Source organism: Pristis pectinata, chromosome 25 (genome assembly GCF_009764475.1).
Source record: "Pristis pectinata isolate sPriPec2 chromosome 25, sPriPec2.1.pri, whole genome shotgun sequence".
In the NCBI taxonomy this organism is placed as follows: domain Eukaryota; kingdom Metazoa; phylum Chordata; class Chondrichthyes; order Rhinopristiformes; family Pristidae; genus Pristis; species Pristis pectinata.
The window spans coordinates 882,127-909,220 of NC_067429.1; the positions used below are offsets into that span (position 1 = coordinate 882,127).

Sequence of the window (27,094 nt, forward strand, 5' to 3'; positions counted from 1 at the left end):
TTTCGGCAAAGACTAGAAGGGCTGAATGGCCTGTTTTTTGTGCTGTAGTGTCCTATGGTTCTATCCTCAGTCAGTCCCTGCCCATTATTGGGGGGGGGGGGGGGGGTGAAAGGGAAGAAATCATAGACTGATAGAAAATGTACAACACGAGGAGACCATTTGGCCCATTGTGTCTGCCAGCTGAAGAAGAGCTGTAGAGCCCAATCCCACCCCCCGGCTTCAGGTCTGTAGCCCTGCTTCTCAAGCGTACACTGTGTCCCATTTAACAGCCTTCAGTTACAAATGCGCACACCGCTGTTCAGCCAGATTTGTGTCAGGTTTCCCACTCTCCCAAGGCCCATGGGCTTTTCTGTTTCTTTGACCAGCTCTCTGTGTGGGACCTTGTTAAAACCCAGATGGACAACATCAAAAGCACCTTTCTAACAACCCAACCTTGTTATTGCCTTTCAAAAAAAAAGCTCAAGTTATTTAAACATGGCCTTTGCTTCACAGATCCCTGGCCAATCTGTGCTTTTCTAACTAAGAATTGCTACTGTCCCTTGGAATTGATTCCAATAATTTACCCGTTACCAAAGCTACGCTAACTGTAATTACTAAGTTCATCCCTTCATCCCTTTTTAAACTAATCCAGTACGGATTCTGGCCTTTGGCCCAAACATTCGAAACACATTCTGTTCCCATCTCCCTTCAGCATCACCCCAAAGCATTCTGAAACACTGACATAGTTTCTGCTTCAAACACTAATTCTGGGAGTGAACCCCACAGTCCCAGAACTCGCTCTGATTCCTGGCATGAATCTCTTGAATCGAGGTGGGGTTTGGGGGGTGTGGGGGAGGACAGTCCCGGCAGGGTGACAGGACCACAGTCATAGACACATGGCTGTTCCCAACCATGCCCAGAGGTAGCCCCCGGGTCCTGCTCATTCAGGGGGGCTGCAGGAGTAGGGAGGGGGGACAGGAAGGTGCCTCCCACAGTCCGAGTGCTTGTGCTGTCTGCTGGCCTCACTCTGTACAACTGCTGAGTGAGTCAAGATCCCAAGTTCCAAAACACCGAGGCTGCCCAGAGTGAAGGCTTTGGGAAAATCATGACAGCTTCTGCAAGAAGAAAATTGTAATAAACACAGATGGTCACAGCGCAGTGTTGCTGCCAATAGTAAGTTTAATATTTGTAGAATTCATAGATGGGTACAGTTCAGATGGCCCATCTTACCTATGCCAGCACTGTTTGGTCCACTGCCCTCTCTCTGTGACCATGCAGTTCGCACCCCCCCCCCCCCCCCCCCCTTCAAGTATTTGCTCAATTCTGCTGTGAAAGTTGTGGTTAAAGCTGCCTCCACTGTAAACGTGAAGAAGAGGGAAGCACTGACAACAGTGAACTGTCTGAACGGGGGGGGGGGGGGGGGGGGGGGTGTGGGCAGGTATTCTGGGTAGTTTGAGGCAGTTGGGGTATTTGTGGCGTTGGTGGTTTAGGAGGAGTGTTTACAGGGAGCATGGCTTTGGGAGATGTTTTTGGGGAGGGGTTGAGCTGAGGGAGTTTCCTGTAGCGGTATCAATGCTCTCTGTGAGATCCCCACGGGGTCGGAGTCTGTTGCCGTGGTCACCGGGCCCACGTTCAGTGGGGGTGGTGGCCAACAATAATTCACCTGTCTGAGAGCTAGTGTTTGAGGGCTGCCAGCCTGGTGGTGTGAGTAATCACCTCATCCAGCCGAACTTGGCACAGAACTTCCTTTCTCAGCACATTCCTGACATTCCCAACAAGCAGCAAGCGGAACCATGCTTGGCCTAAGCTGAATCTGTGGAGACACACTCGGAGAAAGGGATTGACTGAGAGCAGGCAGCTCCTTCCTGGACTCCATTGCTTGCTGCTGGACCTCGGATCACCCAGCCACAACCAGACAAACCTTCTGTCTGAGGATCAGGCCTGGATCTCCTGACACACAGATTCCTGGGATCCTGTCTGCCTGGGATGTAGATTCCATCCACCCAGGCACAGGTCACCAGGGGTTCATCCAACCTGGACACGGATCCCTGGGGAATCTCCATTCAGCTGGGTACACTGGGATCCTCACACCCAGTGGTAGGTGCCCTCCTCGCCAGAATGGCCCCATCACCGCTGGGTTACTCTTTGGTTAAAGTGTGTAACACTGGTTGGCACTGTGAGTCCTGCACAGACAGTGCTGCAGCATCTGCCTGCTCGGAGTGACGGTCACACGTGAAGTCAGCTGCTCAGTCTGTTCCAGCTGTCAGTCTGCAGTGGGGGGGGGTTTGCTGCAGTATTGAGCTGGGATGTGGGTGAGCAGTGCTTTAGTGGGCGTTAGGAAACAGTGAAGGCTTCTGTAAAACCTCAGTGACGTTAAACTTGAGTGGCAGATGTTTCATGTGACAAGTCATAATTTTACTCTGATAGAAGAAACAGTGACTGTGCAGTAACACACTGTCCCTTCCTCTGAATAGTGACTCCTTGTAGTTACATACGGAGTAATCCTCATTCAGACTTCTCGGATTTATTCAGGGCACTGTGCTAACACATTTAGATGAACAGGGAGCCACGAGGGCTGCAGTTGGGGTTAACTCTGAGGTTGTGCTGTGGTTGCTGTGTAACACAATCGTCCAGTTTCCTGGGGAGAGTTGTGAGGTGGGCGCTCCCTGCCAGCAGAACGTTTACCAGAGTCTCAGTGTGTTCCATGCTGGCTTACAGCACAGGCAACACTCTCCAGACTGGCTCAGCTCTTCCTGCAGTGCCTCATTCCCTTCCATGGATCCTGATAGTTTGCTTGTACTTGGGTATAAATACCCTGCACCTGCCCCTGTGTCTCAACATGTCTCTCCCACAAATCCTCTTCAGTACCCTGTCTCCCCCCCCCCCCCCCCCCCCCTCACCACCACCACATCCCTCATTGCTGTTCCTGGTCACCATTCTAACAGCTCATACATCACCACTCAGAACCACCAACTCCCCTCACCAACCCCCACTCCATCTGGAAGGGTCTGTGCTGTATTTATGGGACCGGATCAGACTAACCCTTTAAACAGACAGGCTGTAATTAATAGCTGTGAGTTGGTGCCAGGTATTGATGACAGTTCAGCGGAAGGAAACTCAGTGACACTTCTTTCTCTTATTTTACTCCCGTCCAGGAAATGCTTGTCCAGTTAGTCCGTTAGTGACCAGTGTGCCATTTGCTGTCTCCTGTCTTGAACTGACCTGCTAATTGCGTACACCCCGAGCATTGCAGCAAGATCTGGAGCAAAGGAGTTCTCTTACTTTGAGCTCCAAGTTCACCCTCGCTCATCAGGCACTGTGATGGTTGCTCAGACTCTTGCTCCCTGGGCTGATGCTGCCCCCCTTTTGGTCCTGCTGCTGTGTGGAACCATCAGCCCAGCTCAGCTCTCCTTCCCTCGAGGTAAGTGCTGCAAGTTGTATAAAAGTTGGGAAGTCACGGTGTGGTTGTACAGGATGCTGGTGAGGCCACACATCGAGTTGTGTTCAGTTTTGGTCGTCCTGCTATAGGAAAGATGTTACTAAACTGGAAAGAGTACAGAAAAGATTTAAAGGATGTTGCCAGGACTTGAGGGACTGAGTTATAGGGAGAGGTTGGACAGGCTAGGACTTTATTCCTTAGAGCATAGGAGACTGAGGGGTGATCTTATAGAGGTGTATAAAATCATGAGGGGCATAGATGGGGTGAATTTTCCTGGGGTTGGTGAGTCAAGAACTATAGCGGGCATATGTTTAAGGTGAGAAGGGAGAGATTTAAAAGGAAATTGAAGGACAACCTTTTTTACACAAAGGGTGGTGTGTATGTGGAACGAGCTGCCAGAGGAAGTAGTTGAGGCAGGTACAATAACAACTTTTAAAAGACAGTTGGACAGGTACATGGATAGGAAAGGTTTAGAGGGATATGGGCCAAACGCTGGCAAATGGCATTAGCTTGGATGGGGCATCTTGGTCGGCATGGACCAGTTGGGCTGAAGGGCCTGTTTCTGTGCTGTGTGACTCCATAACTCTATAAGTATCCAGGAGAAAAGAAAGCCACTGTGGAGGCGACCTTGGAGCTGTGTGTAACAGAGGAGGATCCAAACTGTCTCCATGTGAGAAATTAAACAGACAATGCTGGATACCCACTACAGGTCAGGCAGCTTCTGTGGAAGGAGTAACAGAGTAAATGTTTCAGGTTGAAGACCTTTCATCAGATTTGGGAAAAGTTAGAACACAAGCATGCTTGCTTTTGGGGTCTCTTTGAAATACTTCAATGAACAGTGGCCCTGTACCAATAGGGGTGTACCAGAGTGTTACGGTGAGGGGTGTGGGGTGTACCAGAGTGTTACGGTGAGTGTGTGGATATAACACCGATACAATGAGGGGTGTGTGGTGCATCTGAGAGTATGGGAGATATTTGGGAGTGTTGCTGTGGGCGTACTTGACTGAGATTTCAATGGTACTGGCGCAGTAAACACCACAATACCTCACGTCTCCTGACGTTCTGTTCAGTATGTCCAGGAACAGACATGAAGCTCAAGCAGACTTTCAGTTTAGAAAATCATTACTACACTCTGCGCAAGTTGTACGGGAACTGCCAAGAGGTACAAGGTAACCTGGAGATCACCCACCTGAAGGGGAACCTCAGCCTTACCTTCCTGAAGGTAACTATAAAAAGTAATGCTACAATAGCACTGCTTCCAAACCCCTCCCCCTCCCACCATCCTTCCCCTCACCCCCTGCCCCCTCTCTCCCTTCTGCCCGCCCCTGCACTCTCTCTCCCCTATCCCTTCACTCCATTAGTTTCTTACTCAGTTACCCACAGCTGGATAACAGCAGCAGTATGTTGTTGGATTTGCTCTCAACTTGAAATTTACGGATTGTGTTGATGTTTTGTTGCCCAGGATATTCAGGAGGTCCAAGGCTATGTTCTTATTGCTCATAATGAGGTCAGCTACATTCCCCTGGAAAATCTACGCATCATCCGGGGAAGCCAGTTATATGAGGGCCGCTTTGCGCTGGCTGTACTCTCGAACTTTAACTCTACGGGCACGGGTCTGCGAGAGCTGCGGATGAGGAGTTTGACAGGTCAGAACCTTCTTACAATCTCTGTTTCACTGGTTCTGAAAACCACTTCCATCTGCCCTGCTTCATCCCAAATCATCCATCAGAACGTTCTCAACTCTCTCCCATCTCTGCTCAGGAGATCCCTCAACCTATCTTGGGAATTTAAGCAATTCTACTTTGAGTTAGCATGTTAGACAAAATCCAGATGGGTTTGATTAGGATTTGCTTTGCAGGAGTTGGTTCTGGACTTGGACCACTGTGTTTGTCCCAGCACCTTGCAGAGCAAGCTTGTAGTGCCATTTTTCTGCTCTTTTCCATAATACTGCAAATTATTTTTCCTTAAGTGTCTGTACCAGTTCCTCTCAAAGGCATTGATCGCCGCTGTTTCCACTGCCTGTAACAAACAATGATTCCAGTTCATACCATTCTGCAAAATAAACAAAAACCTTTTCCTCGCCTCTTCCCTGAACCTTCTGTCCATCGCTATGAATCGGTTTCCCCAGTCCTCGAACCACCTGTTAGTTGGAACGGCTTCTAGTAATGTTCTTCTCCAATCTTTTGGGCTTCACAATGCTCCATTTGGCCCTCATACAGGTTCAGCATAACCTCCCTGCTTTTGTACTCTGTGTGCCTCCTTTCATGAAGCTCAGTATCACATCCACCTCAGTCTCTGCTCTCTCAACATGTCCTGCCCAGCTTCCCCGTACCTGAATGCTGTTTAGAATACGATTTTTAGTCCTCGTTGTCTGTCCTTATTCTTTCTGCTACCTCACCTTTCTCTGTATTAAGCTTCAATTCCAGACACTTGTCCATTTTGTCAGTTCCCCTGCCTTATTGCAGTTTCTACAAACCTCCTTGCTGTTTACTGCACCTGTAAGTTGCAAATTTTGAAACTGTTACTCATACACCAGCCCAGGTGAGTATCACTAACCGCCATCCTCAGTCTGGTAAACACCTGTTCACCGTGCCCTTTTCCCTCTATCTTCAGTCAATTTCTAATTCATGCTGTCAGTCACCTTTTAATTTAGAGCCTTGGTTTTGTTCACCAGCCTTTTCTGTAGAACTTTGTCAGATGCTCTCTGGAAATTGATGTAGACAGTGTCCACTCCATTTCCTTCATCAACTGCCCTCTTTCCTAATCAAACATTTTAATCAGGCTCGTCAAACATGATCTGCCTATAACATATATTTATGGCTGTCCTTCATTCATTCCCCTTCTTCAAGTGCCTTGGTTATTTCTCCCGATATTATTTCTAGAAGTTTTCCCTCCACTTTAAACTGATGAACACACAGTTGCATGTCCTTGCAATCTTTTTTAAACAAGGGTGTTACATCTGTCACTTGCCAGTTCTCTGGCACCTCTTCTATATCTAAGGAGCAGTGGAAGATCACTGAAGGTCCTTAGAAACATAGAAAACCTACAGCACAATACAGGCCCTTTGGCCCACAAAGTTGTGCCGAACATGTCCCTACCTTAGAAATTACTAGGCTTACCTATATAGCCCTCTATTTTTCTAAGCTCCCATTTATCCAAAAGTCTCTTAAAAGACCCTGTCGTATCCACCTCCACCACCGTTGCCGGCAGCCCATTCCATGCACTCACCACTCTCTGAGTAAAAAACTTACCCCTGACATCTCCCTTGTACCTACTCCCCAGCACCTTAAACCTGTGTCCTCTTGTGGCCACCATTTCAACCCTGGGAAAAACCCTCTGACTATCCACACGATCAATGCCTCTCATCATCTTATACACCCCATCCTCCGTCACTCCAAGGAGAAAAGGCCGAGTTCACACAACCTGCTTTCAGGTCCTTCTGCAATCTTCATCCCAGTTTACCATAGCTTTCCATCTAGACCCAGTGACCTGTTTGCTTTAGGCTTAGCTAGCCTGTCCAGCACCACCTTATTGTTAAATTCACTACATTCATTATATCTAAGAACTCCACTTTTGATAACATTTTGGCAGCATCCTCTACTCGGGTAAAACCAATGCAAAGTTCCAACTCCTGTGCATAGATCACCTTTTGGTAACCAATCACCCCACCCTCTGCAACCTGCTTATTAGTACATGCCTTGAGAAGGAGCTTAGATTCCTTTCTCTGTGCATCACCTTCTCAAAGCCTCTCTTTACTACTTAACTTTTTCTTTTCACTGCCCCTCTAGTCAGCTGTATTCAGTCTGCTTCTATCCACCTGATGAGTGTCTCACATGCACCCTCTTCACTATTTTCATTACATCCTTTAATGTCCAGGGAGCTCCAGTTTTGTTGCACATAATTGTTCTTTGTTTTGGGAATGTGCCGAAACTGTCCCTGAAACATCATCTTTTCAAAGGTCATCCACTGTTCTATTTATTTTAGCTGCCAATCTTTGGTTCCACTTAGATCCCCCCGCAGCCCACTGAAATTAATTCTTCTCTAGTTATCGCCTTAAACGGTGGTAGAGGTAGAACCTCTCATTACATTTAAACAGTGTGGCACTTGGGTGTGATCTGTAGGGCTACAGACCCAGTGCTGGAAGGGGGAATAGAATGAGTTGCTCTGGTTGAATATCAGAAGGAAGATTGGCAATTAATTCACCGTGCTGTACCAGGGTTCCCGAAGAGGTGAGAAACCCACAGGGTCTCCGGCGCTTGGGTGAGTAAACAGTCAGTGATATCATCGTTCTGTGACATAGAAAGGTTCAAAACATGGTGTTCGAAATCGGTGGGATAAGACACAGATTTGCTCTATGTGAAGACAACTGCCTTGGGAAAACCTGAGAGGGTTCCTCCTGAGTACGGATGGCCTTTGGTGTTCTGCATTACGGTAGCGTAGCGGTTAGCATGCTGCTATTACAGCACCAGCGATCGGGGTTCGATTCCTGTCGCTGTCTGTAAGGAGTTTGTACGTTTTCCTGTGTCTGCGTGGGTTCCTGCCGGGTTTCCTCCCACATTTTAAAAGACGTACGGGTAGGTCAATTTGGGTTTAAAATGGGCAGCGCGGACTTGTTGGGCCGGAAGGACCTGTTAGCATGCTGTAATAAAATTAAAATTAAAAAAAAATTAAAAATTAAAATTAAAAATTAAATTTAAAGGACGGTAAACCATGGGGCGGCATTTGGAACAGTGGGTCTGCATCAGGTGGTAGTTTCGCAGCAGCAGAAACGCCTTCGGGACCCACACAGAGGGCGAAATTAGTGATAGAGATGGACTTACTTTGGCTGTCTCACAAGAGCCTTCATAAGATGGTCCGGACCCTCCACACAGTAATGCGCCGTGCAGTGGATAGTTGTATGCCGCTCGGATGTTATGTATGGGTATTTTCCCGGTGCTCTGAGGGCTTTAGGGAGTTGCAGCAGTTGTTTAACAGTGGCTAATGCTGTGTAGACAAAGGTTTGTTAGTAAACTTCCACCATCAAACTTCAGGTTTTACCCGAGCAGTCTCTTCCAACAAGACACAGACAGTTGGGTGTACAGTTTCTGGTACTTCAAGTTGTACTCCATCAGGGGAACGTACCAACGTTCAGCTGAGCTTGCAAAGGAGATCCCGCCCCAATAAATTAGCCGAGGGTCGTGTGCTATAAGAGAAACTGATGTTCCCTTTAGTATCCCTGAAGCTGATCGGTATCCTTCGGGGAAACAGGTAAAGAGACTGGCTGTCCCCCGGTGTCGACACAAGTAACGGGTCCCCACCTCCTTCAGCAGGTTTAGGTTTCTGGTGTTGTAACTGTCTTTGACAATGTTGAAAAACACAATCTTAAATCAAATTGCAATCTTAAAGTTAAATCTTTGCCTTCCTTTCCCACACGTAACAGTGAACAGCTCCTTTAAGCTGGGTTGTAACCCATTTACAGTAACATTTATCAAGGTGGGTGCCCCGCCTCTGGGGTTATTCCGGAATGCTTTTGAAATGTGGTATGTCTGCGTTCTACACATTTGTTGACATCCTCATCTGCCTTTTGCACAGTGCTGTGTATCGGATGCCAATCTGCAGTGCGAGGGGAGACACTCCCTAAAGCATTTGTCAGGCTATATCGGGACCCTCCGACTGTGGTGGGGCAGTGGCTGGTGCCGATCCCGCCGAGTACTTGGGGGTGACACTCGGAGCGAGCCTTGTTGTAGCTGTGGCTGAGGGAGGCGAGGGTGCAGAGAGTATCGTCATCTGTTCATCCTCTGATTCCAGTACCGGCTGTTTCTTTTTAAACACAGAGGTTGACACCATTATCTTTCCCTGTCCTTTCTGTCTTTACCTTTCCTACACTTCCCTTGCTCTTCCTGTGAGATCCATTGAACCGCCTGCATCTCGCTTTTCCAGTGAATAAATGCAGACCAACCCACATTACCCTTACATCTCTCGCTCTCTCTCTAATGCCTTCTGTGACACTCCAGACAGTCTGCATTAAAGGCACTGCCAGGAGGGAAATTCTTATCTGCTCCTTGAGTCCACTTCGCCCACTCGTTAACATACTTAACACTTTCTGGTCCGCGATGCAAAGACATGTACGCCGCCGGTGTCCCCGAGGTAGTCCGGGGCAGTCTTTTGACAGGGCTCCTCCCATTTTTGCTTTAAAGTTTCACTCACACATTCATTCACACTCACACTGAAAAGAAAATATTTTACTCTTACACAGCGTTCCTTCTCCATAGAACACTACAGCACAGAAAACAGGTCATTCGGCCCTTCTAGTCTGTGCCGAAATGTTATTCCACTAGTCCCATTTACCTGCACCCAGTCCCTAACCCTCCAGACCTCTCCCGTCCATGTATCTATCCAGTTTATTCTTAAAACTTAAGAGTGAGCCCGCATTTACCCCATCAGATGGCAGCTCGTTCCACACTCCCTGTTCCTCTTTTTTTTGTTTCTCTTCATGGGACCCAGCCCACAGGTGCTCACTTGCGGGACTTGAACCTGGCCCGAGGTACCTTAGCCGGGGACTCGAACCTCTGACTGCCACAGCTCTCCTCATTCCTGAAGGGGGGACTCGAACCTCCCGTTGTGATTGCTCAGCCAATTGCTACCCCTCTCGGCGACTATCCAATGGCGTATTTCAACTACCCCTCACGGGAAGAAATTAAGGTTCCAGCGACACTCAGTCCCACTTGCTCCGATACGAGCAGCTGAGGACTCGAGACTGATCAGTCATTGGGGCTCAACTTAGTTTTCCCATATAGTGAAGCTAACGGTCAGCCATCTCGGTGGAACCTCCAAGAAACTGTCGTTGCTGATTAACTGGACTTCGACAACTTGCACTTGTTGCTCAATAACATTCACTTGTGCACAAGCAGAACAGGCCGGCCCTGTCACCGAACTGTTCTAAAGTTTCAACAAAGAGTTGTCTTTTTTAAACAGATATTGACCAATTAAAGTCTTTGGGCACCTTAGAATCCCTCATTTACATACATAAAATACCAATCACGTTCCATTAATGTAGGTGTTAATGACCAGTAGAAACTACATGTTAATGGCCAATAATACCTTTGAGTTAGTGAACTAATTGTCCAATAGTTAGTGTGTGCCTGGCGACCTCAGCTCCCATGCTGTACAAAGAGGAGCTCTGCTCTGAAGGACCTTGCTCAGCACAGATGACTGCAGACTGTCTACAAACCATCTCTGCCTGTACACTATCTTAACCCCTGCCTTGCCACAGCGTCCACGTTTTATACATTATGTTGCACTTTACTGCTGAGGCGTGTCAATCCACTGCTGATTTAGTTCACAAATTCCCAACTGCACTAGTGAAACCTCTCATTTCACGTGTCACTGAATCAAGAGTTCTTCCTGCAGCCAAGAATTAGAAGCTCCAGCTACATCCCTGTCAGGTTCAGTAAAATCAGAGATTTTGTTGTGAGGGGCGGGAGAAGCATCAAGCGCTGAGTCCAGGGGCTAGCAGGGTGATGAGGAACAGAAGAGACGAGCTTAATAGCTTTCAATCTGTCAGGAACAGGAGACTGAGAGGGTGCCCATAGTCATGGTGCTGCTTGGTGCTTGCAACCTGGTTATACAGGGTCTGTGTGACTAATTTGTTAAGTTTAGTGACTGGTGCTTATGTTTCCTTGTATGAAATTCTTCCCTGCAATGTGCTGGACTATCTAACTCCAAGCTGTTAACGCTAGCATGTAATTGACAGAAATCCTGACTGGGAGTATTTGGATTAGCAACAATCCCTGGCTGTGTTACCAAGAGACGATCCAATGGGATGACATTCAAGATAAGAACAACAAGTTTCCCTTTGCAGGAACAGTGGACGCGAATCGGACAGTTCAGTGTGAGTAGCTCATCAGTGAATGGAGGCGGGTGTTACCCTCCAGCAGCGCAGAACATGGAATATTACAGGGTTCTGCTCCCAGTGTTTACATGGCTTTAATGTTGTCTCTCTCCCTCTCTCTCTCCCTCTCTCTCTCTCTCTCTCTCTTTCCCACCAACCCCCACCCCTTTCTGTCTCCCTTCCTTCCCCAACCCCACAGGTAGAAACTGCAGTCCTGCCTGTGAGTCGTCATCTTGCTGGGGTTCCGGCCCTGAGTATTGCCAGACATGTGAGTGACCACCAGGGATCGGTAGTTTGTATTGGTGCAGCATAGTGCTCTGGTAGAAACCTCACCAGCCACCTGCCCTCCTCCTCTAGTCTTTGACTGGGCGCTAAATCAGAATTGGACGCTGGCTTCATTAATTTCCTGCTGTCTGTGGGACATGTAATGAAGTCTGGCTCACCAGAGCCATGCAGAACAGGGTGGTGGCTGCAGTCTGGCTGCCCCCACTCCTGGTGACCAGGCCAGTGACATCGCAGTGACCTTCACCCGGGGGCTGTTGGTGCTGAGCTCCAGAGTAGATATAGGATGCAGCCTGTACTCTGCCGAGTTCGCTGGGATGGAGAGGGAGGCGGAGACCCACGGGGCCCACCTGGAGTTCTGGTTTGCACACCTTATTTTGCCTTTTCAGTGACTCGGAAGATCTGTGCCTCTGAGTGTCTGACTCGCTGTAAGGGGCAACACCCGACTGATTGCTGCCACAGTGAATGTGCCGCCGGCTGCGTCGGACCCAGGGACACCGACTGCCTGGTACGTACACACCAGGGGTCACTCAGTGACGGCAGATACACCCCACCAAACCCAGGCTCATTCAGGGCAGAGCTACCTTTTCATATCCTTACATCCTGAAGCCATAGGCACTGACAGTAGATTGGCTAAACCAGGGGCAGAACAAATCCCAGAATTGTTAAGGTGCTGGTGTGGTGGGGGTTGTCAGGCTGGGGGAGAGAGAGAAATGTGGGCGGGGGGAGAAAGCTGTGGTTTGATGATAAAAATGTGAATTTTACAATTAGGAGCATGGGTTTCAGAGGTCTGAAGAGTCACGAGTGTGGACCAAGCAGTACTGCAATGAAATAGTCAGGCCGGGCCGCAGCACGTGTTGAGGTAGGGACATCCATGTGAAGTATCCTGTCAGCCCCTTCAACCTGCTCCTCCAACCTAATGGTTGGTCTGATTGGAACCAGCTCCGCATGCCCATCTGCTCTGCGAACCTTTCACTCCTTTGCTCAGCAAGACCATGTCTATTTCTGTCACCCCTTCCCCCACCTTTCATACTGGCCATCTCCCCTCTATCTTTCAGTCCCAATGAAGGGTCTTGACCCAAAATGTTGACTGTCTATTTCCCTCCATAGATGCTGCCTGACCCGCTGAGTTTCTCCAGCAGCTTGTGTGTTGCATCTATTTCTGCCTTTTGTGTTCGTAGTCTCTGTTCCCACCACCCTTTGAGGAACAGAGCTCTAAAGATTCACAACCCACTGAGAGAAAAACATTTCTTTACCTCTCCTTTAAAGGGAAACTTCACCCTGTGACACCCTTCGGTGACAAGGTGATCACACCAGTGGAAGTAACCAATCCTAGTCACGCCACACGTGTGTCAGGCACGGTACAGAGAGGTTTCACAGTCTTGTTGTGATGTTTCCTGGGAGACGGCTGGTGCCTGGGGTTTGGAGTTGGTGAAAGGATCCAAAGGCAGTGGTTTGGGTCTTGCCAGTGCTGCTTGGAAGAAATGGCAGTGGGACTTGTCTGATGGGTTAGGCTGGGCTCAGGTGAGGTGGTGGCTGTGTACATGTGGAGGTGTTCCACTGAGGAGCAAGAGGGGTCTGGGGTAGATCTGAGGGCACCAGAGGTAATGTTGCAGGACTGGGAAGGGAAGCCATCGGCGGAGATTCCCCACCTGTGACTGGGTGGGTGGGTGGGTACAAAGTGGTGAGTGTAGTCACCCTGTGGCAGGAGGGTGGTGGGTCACCCTTTGGGTGGGGAGGCGTTTGAGGAGGGTGGGTCACCCTGTGGGTGGGGGGGAGACGTTGGAGGGTGGTGGGTCACCCTGTGGGTGGGGGGGACATTGGAGGAGGGCGGTGGGTCACCCTGTGGGTGGGGGGGACATTGGAGGAGGGCGGTGGGTCACCCTGTGGGTGGGGGGGACATTGGAGGAGGGTGGTGGGTCACCCTATGGGTGGGGGGGACATTGGAGGAGGGTGGTGGGTCACCCCGTGGGTGGGGGGAGACGTTGGAGGAGGGTGGTGGGTCACCCCGTGGGTGGGGGGGACGTTGGAGGCGGGTGCTGGGTCACCCTGTGGGTGGGGGCATTGGAGGAGGGTGGTGGTCACCCTGTGGGTGGGGGGAGACGTTGGAGGAGGGTGGGTCACCCCGTGGGTGGGGGGATGTTGGAGGGTGATCCCCCTGCCAGAGGATGCGGAATGGTCAGGAGAGACCACGTTCATTGAGGAGGGTCGTGGTGACCATGATGAGAGCATGGCGACTGGGTGAAAACCAGAGTGGAGAGAAGGCAGGGCAGGTGGGTGTGGGGGGGGTGGGCAGCACCTTCCGGGCTGGTACGTTGATGAAGGGGGCAGGTTGGAAGAAGAGCAGGCAGTGCCTGAGGGCAGAACAGCTAAACATGGGTCCAGTTGTGGTCAGCTGTTCAGGGAGCTGGTGGGGGGGGTGAGAGTCCTGCATCGATGGAGATGTGATTTTGGGGCTTGGCTGGGGACCACCCACTTGCTCTTGTTGGATGTGGGGCAAGGAGTGGTGGGGAGGTCTGGGGTATTCAGGGGTCGGGGGCCCAGGCTGACCTGGTCAGCTTTGAGTGTCCCAACTCCTGATCCAAATCATTGAGCCACAGACTTGCTGCAGAGGCACTTGGGAATAAAGAGAGGAGCGACGTTTTGTGGAACTCTCTGCCGCTCAGAGCCTGTCGCCTTGCCCCAGGTACAGAGGGCTCCCCTTCAATTCCGTCCTCGCATCTGATCCCTGGATTTTGTTTCCAGGCCTGTCATCATTTCAGCAACGGAGGCATGTGTCGTGGGGACTGCCCGCCTCTGAGCATCTACAATGCTCAGGCCTACCAGATGGAGCCCAACCCAGATGGGACGTACATTTTTGGAGCCAGCTGTGTCAAAGAATGTCCACGTAAGACCCTCCCACTACTTTCTGGCAATTCTGCATTTATTCTTCTGTAAAATTTATCTGTGACGATGTTGTAATAAATCTCTAAACCCCTTCCATCCTTCCTTCCTGAACCTCTTTCTGGTCCCCTTATGCACGTAAGCCCTCTCCCTCCCCTCTTGTTCTCATGCTCCCCCTCTCCCTCTCTTCCCCCCCCCCCCCCCCCCCCCCCCCGGGTCTCTGTTAAATCTCGCAGACAATTACTTGGCCACAAATGTGGGTTCGTGCGCGCTGCACTGTCCAAACAACACCAAGGAAGTGATTGAACGGGATCGACAGAGATGTGAGAAGTGCGGTGAGCCTTGTCCCAGAGGTGAGGACCGGCTCGGCTGAGGGGAGGGGTGGGGCGGAATGTGGACTGCTTGCTCATTACCCTTTTGTGAATCGTGCACTGGACACCCAGATCCCTCTGCATTTCAGAGTTCTGCTATCTCCCCCATTCAGATTTTTTTTCCTGAAAAAATGGAAAGTTTTGCATTTTTTATATTCCATTTGCCAGATCTCCACCCATTCGTTGTTCTCATAAAGGGCCTTTGACCTGAATCGTTAACTGTTTTCTCTTTCCACCGATGCTGCTCGACTGGCTGAGTTCTGCCAGTGTTCCCACATTTGTTTTAGATTCCAGCATCTGCAGTTTTGTTTTTCTTTCCCCCCAATTCCATGACTTCTCTTCCAGGTTTATTTCCCTGAAGGAGTTCTCTTCCTCATACATTAGGATTTCCGACATCTCTTGCACACTGTTCACCCTCAATGCAAACTCCTTATGTCCTCTTTACACTTGTGTACCTCCCTACCTCTGTGTCATCAGCTAATTTAGTGACTATACCTTCAGTTTCAATCCAAGTGAAATGTAGAAGGGTGATGCGCAGTACACGTTACACCTTGCCACTCATTTATGCCGACTCTCTTCTCCCTGTCTTCCACACCACTATCAAATAAACCGTGAGCTTTTATTGTCCACAATAACCTTTGATTGATATCTTATCAAATGTCTTCTTGAAATGACTGCTCTTTGACCAGAGCACGTGCACTTCTTCAAAGAGCTCCATTAAATGTCATTTTCCATTCACAAAACCAGGTTAATTTTGCCTGATTATCTTGACTTTTTTCTAAGTGCCCTACTTTTATTAATAGCTTCTAACTATTTCCTAATAACAGATGTTAAGCTAACTGGCCTGTAGCTTCCTGCTTTCTGACTCACCTCTTTGAATAAAGGAGTTGCATTTACTGTGTTTTAATCTAATGGAACCTTGCCTGAGACCATTGAGTTTTGGAAAATTAAAACCAATGCAACAACCATCTTTCTAGCCCATGTTGTGAAGATCCTAAGATGCAGTCCATCGATTTGTCAACCTGCTCAGTAGGGCTGCCCTGGTGATTGCAATTTTCCTGAGTTCTTGGCTCCCAGTTTCTGATTTACAGCTATCTCTGGGATGCTTTTGTGTAAATTGATGCACAATATCTGTTTTCGTCATCTGCCATGTCCTCACTTCCCATTATTAATTCCCTGTACTCACTGTCCATAGAACCAGTACTCACTCATTAACTATTATATAATATTTAATAAAGAGAACTCTTACCACTTTTTTTTAACTCTGTTTTCCTTTGTTATTTTGTTTTTTTTTCAGTCTAATCTTAACAATGTGCCACCTGTCTTTGCACAGTTATATCCTTTTAATTTTTTTTGAGTTACCTAGCAATAGTGGGTCTTCCACTATGAATTTTTATTTCTTGTTAGAGTGGATGTATTCTGTGTGCTCCAAAAGATTCCCTTAAATATCTGTCGCTGCACCTTGATTAGCTAATCCTTCACCTTGTTTTCCAGTTCACATCCCTTATAATTTTCTTATTTATGTTTAAAATACTTGTCTTCCACTCATTTTTTTAATGCAGCAATCAGGGTAAAACTCATCCAAATGGTCTCTTAAATATAAAGTTTCCCAGTTTTTGATGGGAAGTTGTTTCCCATTTGAGTGTTAGCACTAACCACACCAAATCAGCTTATAGTTCAATTTTTCAACCGCCACTCTCTGTTTAGTTGATTAAATGTGTTTTATGGTTATGGAAGATGATTGTTTGATGTTGATCACCTTGCTCAGTCCTTGCTTACTGGTCTGTCTTGCAGTGTGCAACGGTTTGGGGGTAAATAACATGAAGAATGTGCGTGCAGTGACCTCCAACAACATTGATTCCTTCAAAGGCTGCACCAAGATCTTTGGCAGCTTAGTGTTCCTCACCGAGACTTTCTCTGGGTGAGTACAGTGGCTGTGGACCCTGTCACCTCTCATCTCTCACCTCACTCTCAGTTCCTGCACACTCAGACCCTCCCTTGGTCATGGGGTAGATTTTCTGGAGTTGTTTATGGTAGAATTAACTTCAGCACATGTTGGAAGGTTTTGGCGTGTGGGGGCTTTAGAAGCCTGTCTTTTGGTCTCACAGCAGTGTGGCTTCATGTAGTTTGCAGCCCATGTGTGTTTGTGTATGTGTGCGTAAAGGTGTACGTATGCACGTACATGTAAGTTGTTTTCTCTTTCTCTCCGTCTCTCTGTGCTGAGGGTCTGTTGCTATAGTGAGTGAGGTGTATTATTTCTGTCTGGCTCCGAGCTTTAATTCACAGAGGTGGTAGGGGTCTCTCGGTTGTGTGGGAACTGTTCTAATTCTGCAGTCCCTCCCTGAGGTGTCCAGTGGTGTCTGGCCCTGTATTCTGACCCCTTCGCCAATCGGAAGATGAGCTGTTTTGAGTCGGTGACTAAGGTGTGAGGGTGAGTGAGGCTCCAGGCTCCCCATCTGAGGCTGTGTGATGCCCATCACGTGGTCACACTTCACTAAAGCCATGCGCTGTGCTCTATCCAAGGAACAAACTACTGTCCCAGTCTGCTTATCAGAGGTAGATTAAACTACAGTGCAGAGATGTAGGGTAAGGGATAGAAGGGATCCGAACATTTAACGTGTCTAGATGAGTATTTGATGGCCAAGGCGAGAAGGCCAAGTGTTGGAAGATAGGTGCCCACTGGTTGGCATGGATGTGATAGGCCGAATGGCCTGGTTCTGTGCTGCAGACATTGGTTAAGGAAAGAATCGTTTAAGGATACATCACTGTCTGATATCATGCCAGCATCGACTGTCACGTGTCCAGGACAACCTGTGGGCGGGATGTGGTGGCCACAGAGGGGGCCAGAGGTAGAAGGTTAAATGTGGTCTGATATTTATTCTTGTCCTTTTAGCGACCCAGCTGCAAAGATTCAACCCCTGGATCCAAGGAAGTTGCAAGTCTTCAGTGCTTTGACAGAGATCACTGGTATGAACCCTCCACTGATCCATGAGTTCCAAGTTGTCGGAAGTAGTCCTGTCTTTAACCATGTCCCTGTTCTTTTGTCCAAACCAAAGAAGAGTCAGGACATAAGAAATGGAAGCGACGGGGGACATTCGGACCCTTGTGCTGCTCCACCATTCAGTGGCTGATCCAGTGCTTCACCTCCAACTTCCTGCCCATTCCACCTTTCCCCAATGTTCAAGCATCCAATGACCTCATCCCTGAATATATTCAATAGCTGAAGATCCAAAGTCTCTGGGGAAGAGAATTCCAAAGATTCATAATTCTCTTTGAGAAGATATTTCTCGTCAGTTCAGTCCTCATTCTGAGACTACCCCTCAGTCCCAGACTCTCCGTCCTCGCCACATCCATCCTGTCAAATCCTCTCAGTAAGGTCACCTCTTCTTTCTGCTAACCTCCAGTGATTGAAGGCCAGTCTCTCCTCATTGGATGAGTCCCTCATCCTCGGTGTGACCTCGTCATGGGCTGACTCTGAGTACCTGAACCTTTTGCAATTGACTGAGAGTCCTCTCTGATTCTTTTTCTGACTGATTTGAAACAATCCTGTGTTCTGATGCATTCTGTGTTAAATTAATCTGAGGGAATACCCACCTAACCCATTCCCTTTTATTGAAGTGTGGAACACAGAGGGACCACTCAGAACTCGTGCCCATGTAGACTCCTTGAAGGAGCCGTCAGTCAGACCCCTCCCTACTCTTCAGCCATGGTCCTGTAAATTTTTTCCTTCATCCACTGCCCTTTGAAGGCCAAAACAACTTGCTGCGTTAAAAATGTCTTCTTCTCTGGTGCGTTTGACATTTACCCTAAATACATCAGCTCTCCTGACACCGGAAGTAACCTGCTGATTGATTAAAGCTTGTGATTTTGAACCCTTTGTTAAATCTCTCTTCTGTTATCAGGTAAACCTCAGCTTCTCTGATCTCTCTACATAACTGTAGTCCCATCACCGGGCCCATCCTTGACACCCTCTCCAAAGGCTAGCTGTCCATCCAGAGTGAAGTCGCCAAAAATGGTAGAACTGAGGCCCCTCCCGTTAACCCTGAGTTGATCCCCTTGTCACCAGTTTACTAAATGATCTTTCAGTGTGCACAATAACTAAATCACCCTTAAATGTCTCAGTGCTGTTGAGCAAAACCCTGTCCTACAAATCCAACAACTAATGCCTGAACCCACCCTATCCAGAACCAATCCCCTGCCAGCTCAGCGTATCATACATGCAATGTCACCAGTCTGTGATGTCCTTCTGGTCTACAGGGTATTTGTACATCGAGGCTTGGCCACAGAATTTTACTAACCTGAAGGCTTTTGAGAATCTTGTTACCATCCGAGGACGACTGTTATACAGGTGAGACTTGCCTACGCACCTCAAAGCCTGTCACTGATCTCTCCACTTACACTGCTTTACTCGTTTGTATGTTGCACTTACCCTGTTCCCTAGAGAACACATCAAGGATGCAGGCAGGACACAGTTTGTAAATTGCCTTTGATTTTGATTTTTTTTGTCGTTGGTTTTGATTTTTTTGTCATTGATTTTGATTTTTTTTGTCTTTGGTTTTTATTTTTTGTCTTTCGTTTTGATTTTTGCTTTTGACACGCTCCCTCTCTGGTTACAGCGGTGCTTATGCATTGTTAGTGCAGAATCTCCAGATACAATCCCTAGGACTTCGATCTCTAAAAGAGATTAGTAATGGGCTGGTGTTTATTCACCGGAACCCTAACCTCTGCTATGTGAATACCATTCCTTGGAGGCAGCTGTTTAAGAAGGATCACCAGGAGGAGCTGATAACAGCCAACAGGCCCCAGGATGTCTGCGGTAAGTAGCAATGGGACACGCAGTCCAATCTGATTGCATTGGGTACTGGATCCTTCCCAACAAGGGTATCTAGAAACATGGTGGAACAAAGCAGAACATGTGAGATGCTTACATTTTCCTATTCATTTTAAATGCACATAGTGGCTGATGGAATGACATTCAGAGCGTTGCACACAAATGTACCTAATATTAGCACTGAGTGAAATGGCCTGTTATCCGGTAAATGCAGAAACACAGCCCAGTCTGGATCCCTTGAAGCTAATGGCCAACTCCTCTTATGTCTGTTTATTCATTATTAGCGTGGAGGGAATCTGTGTTATCCAAAAAAAATCCACAATTATCAAAGCTTAAAATAGCCGTTCTCTCTGCTCTGCACTGTGCAGCCTGTGTGTGAAAGTACTGACCGCTGCTACCTGATACTGTGTCTCCCCTGTGTTTCTGTGCAGCAAATCCCCTTAAACTCCCGATTAGTGACTGGGTCAGAACTCAGTGTCTGACTTTTACCCTTGACTCGTTTCATTTCTCTTGCAGAAGCTGAGGGGAGTACCTGTTACAGCCTGTGCATCAACAGCAGCTGCTGGGGCCCAGGCCCAAAGCAGTGCCTCTCCTGCACGTACTTCCGAGGTCAGGAATGTGTGGAATCCTGCAACTTGTATGAGGGGTAGGTTGTGCTAAAGGTGGCTGCAGCAGACAATGGCGAGAGGGTGCTCAGGGAAAGGGGTGCCTAGAGGCACGTGTCTGGGCTGCATTCTAAATCTTACTTTGCTTCTCCTTTTCCAGGCAAGTTCGGGAGTATCTGAGTGAATCGTCCTGTATCGCATGTCACCCTGAGTGTCTGCCGCAGAATGAGACCCTGAGCTGCAGTGGGAAGGTAATGACCCTGGAATCGACTCTTCAATTCACACATCAGTGCCTTGAGGAGGGGAGACTGAGAGGTGTGGGAGGGGAATGGCAAAGTGGTCTGTGAAGGGGCAGAGAAGGCTATGTGGTAATGTTTTGAGTGAGGCAGCGGTGAGAATGCTCAGGCAGTGATGGCAAGGTTCCCGGAAAGGCCAGCAGCAGAAGGCGTTGACTTGTTGCAGGCCCTCTGCTGTGGGCAGTGACTGCACTCTGTGGCTCATTCAGGGGCCGTTCACTCTGAGGGCAACCTCACTGTAGCAACTTCATTCAGCTCCCTTGTTCCACGTCCAGTGAAGTGGAAACCATGAGTACCTAACCCACATTCTGTTGCTCACCTTGCAGTGGGCTTTTCTCATTTCTCACAGATCCCACATGCCCCCCCACACACACACACACACACACACGCAGCCTTGGGAAGTAGTAGAGTGCACTCTGCTCTTATTCCTATCTTTGGCCACCTCAGGATTTCAGTTTCAGGCTGGATTTGTGTGTTTTCAAGGCGACAGCTGTTGTTTTCCTGTCACCTGTGTGCTCTGCACTGACTTGGTCTTCAGCCTGAGGTGAATCTGAGTGTGATGCAACCTGTGTTGCTGAGGTCGCTTATAGAACTGTAACTGCTGACTTCAGTGAGACCGGCTCCTGTGGCATGGACAGAGTCACACCATCAACCTTCCTACTCCAGCAGCACCTCAGGTTTAGATGATCACCCTCTGTGGTGTGGCCCCTGCCTACATCAGGGTCCCACACCTCTGCAGGATCCTTCCACTCCAAAGCCAAGGCCCAAGTTCTTGAATTTGTCACTGAACCTCTCCTGTGCCTTTTCTCTCTTCACTTAAGGAGTTATTTCAAACCTGCCTCTTCAACCAAGCTCTCAGTCATCATCTCTCCCTGTGGCTCCTGATTATGTTCCTGTGAAATGTCTTGACACATTTTGTAATGTGAAAGGCATTAAATGTCAAAGGTCATAGGGTGAGTACCAGGGTGTCAGTCACAACTTCAGGAATACCTTTGGGATGTGCACTGACCGCCCCCTCAGGTGAACATGGCAATACTTCAAAGCAGGGACCTTCTCTTTGGTGTCCCAAGCAATACTGATCCCCACTCAACACGATTCATCAAATGTGTGAGCTGTTGAAGATCAGCTTGTGTCTGCGTCACTGTTTCAGTATTGTTGCTGCTGGGTGACTGACGGGAGAGGGTGTTGTTTATATTCTTCATGTGCTGTTCCTGGGGGCTGACCTTTCCTTCTCACTGTCAGGGTGCCGATGCCTGTGTGGCCTGCAGGCATTACAAGGATGGCGCGCACTGTGTGGAGAAGTGTCCGAGTGGTTTACACGGACACATCTGGAAATACCCTGACGAGCATGGCCTTTGTCAACTGGTGCCCCACAAACTGCAGTCACTCGTAAGTGCACATCAGCAGTGAGTCTGTGCCTTGTTTGGAATAACTCTCTGCATTTGCTGTAAGTAATTCTGCTTTGTTCTTCAGATGTACAGCAGTGATGATGGATGTCCTGAGAGCCTATTCACAGGTAACTGCTCTGCTTTAATCACTCACTGGTGTCGGTAACCCATTGCCCACCACCCTGATGTTGTTATGTTGGTGCAGTCTGTTACTGGTGCATATGCAAGCAACTGGGGAGAGGGAACGCCCACATTCCCAACCTCAAAATTCAGCTAGAAGCCGGGTAATTTCCCCATATCATTGCCTCTGCTAGGAGGACAGCTGGGGAAGAGAGTAGGATTGGTGTGGTAACCTACGTGTGGAGCCACGGGAAAGGAGCGAGGTCTTAAGTGAAAACTTCTTGTCTGTGTTTACTATGGAGGAGGAGGTGGAAGCTGGAGATGTCCTGGAGCACGTCAACATTATGAAGGTGGTGACATTGGAGGTCTTGGAACATATAATGGTGGATAAATCCCCCGGGGGCTGATTGTATCCTGGAATGTTATGGGAAGCAAGGGAGGAGATTGCTGGGGTCGTGGCCGAGATTTTGTATCTCATTAGCCGCGCCTTTATTGAGGAAGGTCTGCAAGGACAAGCCAGGGAACTGCAGGCAACTATTGAGCCTTACATCAGAGGTGGGAAAGTTATTGGAAGGGATTCTGAGGATTTGTTTGCATTTGGAGAGGCAAGGACTGACTTGGGATAGTCAGCATGGCTTTGTGCACGGGAAATCCATGTCTCATAAAATAGACTGAATTTTTGAAGAGGTGACCAGAGGAATCGATGAGTGCAGCATGGTAGATGTTGTCTGCATGGACTTTAGCCAGGCCTTTGACAAGGTCCTACATGGTAGGCAGTTCTAGAAGGTTCGATCATATGGGATCCAGGGTGAGCTAGCCAATTGGATACAGAATTGCCCTGTTGATAGGAGGCAAAGGGTGGTAGTGGAGGGTTGTTTTTCCAGATTGGAGGCTTGTGACCAGTGTTGTGCTGGGACTGGAGGGTTTGAGTTATGAGGAGAGATTGGATAGGATGGGTATGTTTTCCCTGGAGTGAAGGAGGCTGAATGACATGATAGAGGGCTATAAAATCATGAGAAGCAGAGATAGGGGAGATAGCTGTGGTCTGTTTCCTGAGTCTGTGAAGGTTCTATTCACACGCACCACTTTTATTCCAGTCTTGATGACAAGCCAGTACATGGCATGTAATCCATGTCTTTTGGGATTGCTTATGTAGCACGTTAATCAGATTTCCCTCATTGATCCTCTCTGTTATAGCTTTATCAATACATATGCTCACATGTGGAAAACAGACTTATTAGGGAGAGTCACGTCTTACAAAGTCGACTGTGTTTTCTGAGGAGGTGACAGATGATTGAGGGCTTTTGACAAGGTCTCTCCTGGTAGGATGATCCAGAAGATTAAGGCACATGGGATCCATGGAGACTTAGCAGATTGGATTCAAAACTGGCTTGGCTTTAGAAGTCAGAGGGTAGTGGTAGGGAGGCATTATTCTGACCAGAGGTCTGTGATCAGTGGTGTTCAGCAGGGATCTGTGTTTGTGAAATTTGTAAATGATTTGGATGAAAATGGAGGTGGGCTGATTAGTAAGTTTGCAAATGACACAAAAATTGGCAGAGTGTGGATAGTGAGGAGGGTTGTCAAAGGATGCAGCAGGATAGAGATCAGTTGGAAATATCAACAAAGAAATGGCAGCTGGTTTGAATCTAGACTAGTGTGAGGTGTTGCACTTTGGGGAGGTCAAATGCACAAGGAAGGTATAAAGTAAATGACAGGACCCTTGGGAAATATTGTACAGAGAGATCTTGGGGTACAAGTCCATAGCTTCCTGAAAGTGGCAGTACGTGGTAGAGGGTGGTAAAAGGCGGCGTGCAGTGTACTGGCCATTGGTTGGGTGTGGAGTGTAAGAGTCAGGAAGTCGTATGGCAGCTGTATAAAACTTCAGTGAGGCTGCATTTGGAGAATTGTGTGCTGTTCTGGTCGCTCCATTACAGGGACGATCTGGAGGTTTTGGAGAAGGTACAGAAGAGGTTCACTAGGATGTTGCCTGGATTAGAGAATGTTAGCTGTATGGAATGTCGGAGGCAGAGGGGAGACCTGATAGAAGTTTATAAAGGCACAGATAGTCTGTTTCCCAGGATAAAAATGTCAAATACTAGAGGGCATAGGTTTAAGGTGAGAGTGGGATAGCTTGAAGGATATTTGAGGCAAGTTTTTTCTCACACAGCGTGGTGGGTGCCTGGAATATGCAGCCAGGGATGTGGTAGAAGCCATGTATAAGAGGCAGTTAGACAAACACAGGCAGGGGATAGAGGGATACAGACCACATGCAGGCAATCGGGATTAGTTTGCATTGCCATCATGGTCAGCACAGACACTGTGGGCCCAGAGGGTCTGTTCCTGTGCTGTACTGTTCTTTGTTCTGTGTTCTATGTTTTAATACACAATTTGCTTTTAACAAATCCATGCTGGCTTTCTCTAATCAAACCACCTTTCTCCAAGTGACTGCTAGTTCTGTCCCTGACCGTTGTTTCTGGACCTTCCCCTACACTTGAGTTTGAACTGAGTAGCTAGGTTTGCTGGGTTTACCCTTGCACCTCTTAAAAGCAAGGGTGTAACATTTGCACCCCTCCAGCCCCCTGGCACCACTTGTTAGGAAGATGATGGCCAGGATCTGCACAATTTCCATCTGTTCACCTCTCAGCAACCTTGAGTGCATCCAGTCTGCACCTGGGTGATTCATCCACTTTACTGGTACCACCTCCTTTAAATGTATCTCATCAGTACCTTAATTATGTCTTCCTTTGCTGAGATTCCCGCAATGTCATCTACCCTGGCGATGTACGTATTTAAATACCTCAGCCGTGTCCCTGCCTCTGAGTAGATCTATTTGGGTTCCTGAATGGCCTCATCACTTAAGCCCCAGTTACAACTGAGGTATCTCAAGAAAATATTCAGGTCCCTGTGATGTTTGTTGCTGGTGTTTCTTCATGATTTCCCCTTGACCCTTTTTCCTTTCTCACTTCCCCTCTGAGCTTCTGCTGTCAGCCCAGTTCTCACTCGTGCCAACAACCTGGCATCTGCCACGTGCTCTGTTTTTCTATCTCACTGGTCATCCAGGGAGCTCTGGCTTTTATTGCCCTTCCCTCCTCCCTGTGGGAATGTCCCAATCTGCACCTGAATCCCCAAGGGCAGGCTGTTGCTTATACTTAGTCTTGCCTGTCAGTGTTTGGTTCACATTTACCCAGCCCACATCTCCACCTCCCAATGGAGCTAGCCTTCCTAAGCTTAAGGATGCTCTGGTTGCTGTTCCCCAACTATCCCCCCAGTGACATGTGATTTACATAGCCCCATTCATTCGCCAGCAATGCTGCATCCTCATTGCACTGGAAACTTACTGGTCAAGGAAGTTCTTCTGAATGCACTCCATAAAATTACCCCCTCCCAGGACTCTTTTGGTGGCGCTGGATGGAGTAGGTCGTATCTTGGCTCGGCTCCATTCACCTTTTAATTTCTTCCGCCCTTTTAATAAGACTTTCATAACACTTTTACAAGGCTGAATTTGATTTTTAATTGCCGGAAATGAACACCAGAGCTAAAGCTGCAGCTAATGGTAAGGGTAATGGAGACCCTCAGCTTACTTTGGAAGCTATTTCTAAACTGGATAAAAAACTTGACCAGAGATTTGCTACTTTGGAAACGTTGTTAAAGGACATTGACGACAGACAAAATATACTCATACAGGAGAATGCTCAACAACAGCAATTAATTGCTCACCTGGATGAAGCTGGCAAAGAAAGGGATCGCAGACTGAGCTTACTGGAAAAAGACTTGACTGCGACCATCCAGAGGCTGGAACAGCAAAGGCAGAGGATTACTGATTTAGAAAATCACAGTCAGAGAAACAATTTGAGGCTCATTGGTTTTCCCGAAGACACTGAAGCTGGCAATCCTACTGAATTCTTTTCTAAACTTCTGATGGATGTGTTTGGCTCTGAAGTTTTTTTCTGTACATCCCATACTTGATTGTGCTCATCGAGCGTTAAGACCAAAACCCCCAGCAGAGCAAAAACCATGGCCAGTAATATTGAGATTTCACTATGCGAGTACCAAAGAGCATTTGATTCGAATCGCTCGTCATCAAGGAATGATCCAACATAAAGATTGGAAGTTTTGTCTGGTTGAAGATTACAGCCCAGAAGTTATGAGAGAGGGACTGCGTTATAAACCGATTATGTCGCGACTCTATCAAGAGAACTATCAACCCGCATTAGTGTTTCCTGCATGTTTGAGGATTGTACTCCCAGACAAATCATGCCGATGGTTTAATTCCCTCAAGGAAGCCGAAGAATTCCTTCAACAATAACTCTTGGCTTCAGATGGTTAAGAAATGTGCTATTCTTTGATTTTTATATCTATTTGGTTTATTAGGTAATAATTAACTTACAGACTTTAGAGCTTTTTAAGTTCGGAGATATTTTTCTTGCTTTCTGTTAACACTTTCATGCTTGGTTCTGGAACATGGACACATATCTCTGTTTAACATTTTTTTCTTTTTATTATTTTACTTTATTTTTTTATGGTTTGTTTTGGTAATAATTAAGAATCTGATTGAGTGACTGCTTTTATTCCTCTTGAAATAATAGTAAGATTGTATTCTTTAAATGTCGATTGTCGGTATTTTTGTTTCTATAGAACTCTGTTAGCAGTCTGTTTACATTTCGATTTGTGTTTTGGCTAATGGTGGTGTTTGGCATTCCTTTTAATTTGGTGATCTGCCACCAAAAGAGGTGGGGTTAAATTACGTAGTGGGTAGCATTCTGGCTGTCTATTGGCCAGTTTTAGGGCTTTGGGGGGTGGGGCTGTTTTTAGGTTAGTTTTTTCCCTCTGGACTGATAAACTACAAATATGTCTGAATTGTCGCCATATGTGGCTCCTCTGTGAACTTTTTTTTCCTCTTCCTGTTTAGGAGTCTCCTCTGCAATAAAGTTAACCCTTTACATACCATATGTTTTTAGTCTGTTAAAATGGAGAAGATGATTAATTTTGTTTCATGGAATATGAACGTTTAAATAATCCAATTAAGCGCA

The 27,094-nt window shown here is 47.7% G+C and overlaps 1 protein-coding gene across 1 annotated transcript in view; it reads left to right on the forward strand.

Annotated features, from left to right (window-relative positions):
- The window catches only part of erbb2 (erb-b2 receptor tyrosine kinase 2), a 55,640-nt gene that overhangs the window by 11,418 nt on the left and 17,128 nt on the right, over window positions 1-27,094 (forward strand). Inside the window, 16 exon segments of the mRNA XM_052038871.1 lie at window positions 3,135-3,400; window positions 4,489-4,640; window positions 4,881-5,064; window positions 11,151-11,288; window positions 11,488-11,556; window positions 11,960-12,078; window positions 14,316-14,457; window positions 14,690-14,806; window positions 16,619-16,745; window positions 17,718-17,791; window positions 19,082-19,172; window positions 19,441-19,640; window positions 20,172-20,301; window positions 20,421-20,511; window positions 21,799-21,921; window positions 21,923-21,945. Coding sequence (XP_051894831.1) covers window positions 3,301-3,400; window positions 4,489-4,640; window positions 4,881-5,064; window positions 11,151-11,288; window positions 11,488-11,556; window positions 11,960-12,078; window positions 14,316-14,457; window positions 14,690-14,806; window positions 16,619-16,745; window positions 17,718-17,791; window positions 19,082-19,172; window positions 19,441-19,640; window positions 20,172-20,301; window positions 20,421-20,511; window positions 21,799-21,921; window positions 21,923-21,945 — 1,880 coding nt within the window. The 5' untranslated portion in view covers window positions 3,135-3,300.